At 42.4% G+C, this 2,417-nt stretch overlaps 1 protein-coding gene across 1 annotated transcript in view; it reads right to left on the reverse strand.

Moving 5' to 3' along the window:
- Positions 1–201: 201 nt before the first annotated feature.
- The window catches only part of LOC107105013 (netrin-G2-like), an 18,613-nt gene continuing 16,397 nt past the window's right edge, over positions 202–2,417 (reverse strand). The window contains exons 6-8 of the mRNA XM_015405130.1: positions 440–612; positions 326–349; positions 202–250 (exon numbers count right to left, since the gene is read on the reverse strand). Coding sequence (XP_015260616.1) covers positions 219–250; positions 326–349; positions 440–612 — 229 coding nt within the window. The 3' untranslated portion in view covers positions 202–218. The remainder of the gene's footprint in view (positions 251–325; positions 350–439; positions 613–2,417) is intronic.

Raw genomic sequence — 2,417 nt, forward strand, 5'->3', positions numbered from 1 at the left:
TGAAGTCATCAGAGAAGCAAGAAGGGGATTTTTGAAAAGTGTGTGCAGTTTTTCTGGTTCTTTAAGGTCCTGTGTTCAGCAGAGCAAACGGCGCCATCTACTGGCAGCCATCAGGGCTCTGTTCTCCTTCTGCATTGAAGTCAGACATGTGATGGTTGGATGAAGCCTCATTAAGCTTTAAGCCAAAGTCAAACAAGTTTAGCTGCTCTGACTAAACATCAACAAGAACAGATGGATGTCCTCAGGATGGCTGAAAACAGGAGGTGGACAAATAATGCAACACTGACAGTGAAGCAGACAGGTGAGGAAACAGGATGTTACTTACTGACTCGGCTCACAGGCGCCTCACCTGTAAAAGACACAAAGGTATCCATGGATTTCTGGTCGACTTTGTGTATCTAAGGGTCTGTGTGTGTGTGTGTGTGGGGGGGGGTCATACAGGTGTTAGCAGTGCCTCTGGGCAGGGGCAGGTATGATCCTGGTTTCCAGCTGCGGGATCTGAAGCCTCCTTTACAGCGCTGGCAGTCCTGTCCACCTGTGTTGTGCTCGCAGTCACACTGCAGCGTTGCATCCCGCATCACGCACTGAGAGGCGTGCAGGTTACATTTACACCTGCGGACGAGACAACCAGGAGCCATCAAGATCGAAGACAGACTGACCACAACCCAAACCTGCTGGATCTTCAGAACATCTTTTCTCTAAAGGCGAGCCCTAGACAGCCACATCTGATCAGGTGTGTTATTTCCATGATCCAATACCGCCTGAGAACCAGAATAAAAAGATGATCCAGTTTCTTTTTATTTTTCTTGCTTTTTTAGTTTCTCAGATTATAAATAAAAAATTAGACATTCAATCCCAACTTATATTTTTCTATTTCAACTTTTATTCTTTCAGTTTTTAACTAAGACTTATGTCAGGACTCCTGTTTTTGTGTTTGTGTTTCTGTGTTTGTCTCCCTTCATCCACCAGGAGGCGCCTGGTTCTGGTCCGCCTCCTCACACACCAACTCTAGCCAAGCTGAGTTTTGCTGAGTCAAACTGAGTTTTTGTCAACCTGAGTTTAACTATGTTTTTGTCTTTGCCTGTCGGCAGGAAGTCATCCTGCAAACTGGATTTTTCGGACCTTCTCTCCCTGGAAGGATCACCTGAGCTACAAACTCAGCTGGGATTCAAACAGGAGGTTTGGATCCACTTTCACCAAGAGATCGTTTGAGCTTCGCACTGAGAAAGGGATTAATCTCCACTACGACCCGTTCAAGTACCGCAGGAAATCTGAGTGACAGTCAGTTTCTCCGTTCACCTACTAACAACCGCATTCTGGGTAAACCCTGTTCCGCCTTCCACTGAATCAGACAAACACTGGAACCACGGCACACAGACTGGAGTCAACGATTCAACAACTTCTCTGGAAACGTGAGTCAGCAACCAAATCCTCTTCTCCAAGTTCACGAGTCAAATTCCCCACTGAGCCTGAACTAACCGCTGTGTCTTTCCCTCACTTTACAGTTCCGGTTGAGCAGTGTTCAGAGCAACACTTCTCCCTCTGTTTTACCTCTTTAATAAAACCCGTTACACCTTTCCCCTGGTCTCTCTGTTCGGTTTTCTGCATTTGGGTCTGAACTTTGTAAAATCCTGACAGTTTATACGTTTACAAACATTTTGACCCCTTTCTGACTCCATACATAATGTTATGGACGGACCTGGAGATGAAAACTTTGGCAAATCCAGAGAGAGATAAGGGTCCAAACATGGTCTGACACAGTAGTTGTGAAATGAGCCATTTTACTACTACTTTCACTATTCACTGCATATTTTTTTGAGATATACTGTATGTCTGTCTGAATCCTGGGTTCTCTATTTCCACAGCAGCCACTCGGAGAGATTAGCTTCATCTCTGCAGGATTTAGTGGTATGTTGCTTTGTCCCTGTGCCATGAATGTCTGAGGTTCTGACTATAGACAGAGAAAAGGTGATGGTTGCTCTGACTTATGAAAATGTAAACAAAATAGCAACTTATGGAGGAAAAACAATAAATAATATAATACAAAAGAATAAAATCTGAAGTTATGTTTAATTTAGATCTGAATTCGATTTTTCTAAATAAAAAACTATCAGTTCATTAGCTAAAATTATAGATTTTCAAAAAATGGATAATAAAATCCTGAGGATTTGACTCAAAGTGGCAACCTTTCCTGATAGAGTGAAATAATAAGTTTTGGCACATTTAAAAGAAGTTTGTTTGAAAAGAGTAAAACCTAAACCTACTTAATGGATTTAAATGTAGGATAATGCTTTCTACTGGGAGATAAAAGGCAAATGTTTTAACCTTAGAACCCACCCCCCACCCCCACCCCATAACAGGATTTAATTCCTACATTAAGATGAATGGTGGAGACTTTAAAATGATCTATTCTCAAT

The sequence above is a fragment of the Cyprinodon variegatus genome, unplaced genomic scaffold (genome assembly GCF_000732505.1).
Source record: "Cyprinodon variegatus isolate N-32 unplaced genomic scaffold, C_variegatus-1.0 Scaffold2005, whole genome shotgun sequence".
In the NCBI taxonomy this organism is placed as follows: Eukaryota; Metazoa; Chordata; class Actinopteri; order Cyprinodontiformes; family Cyprinodontidae; genus Cyprinodon; species Cyprinodon variegatus.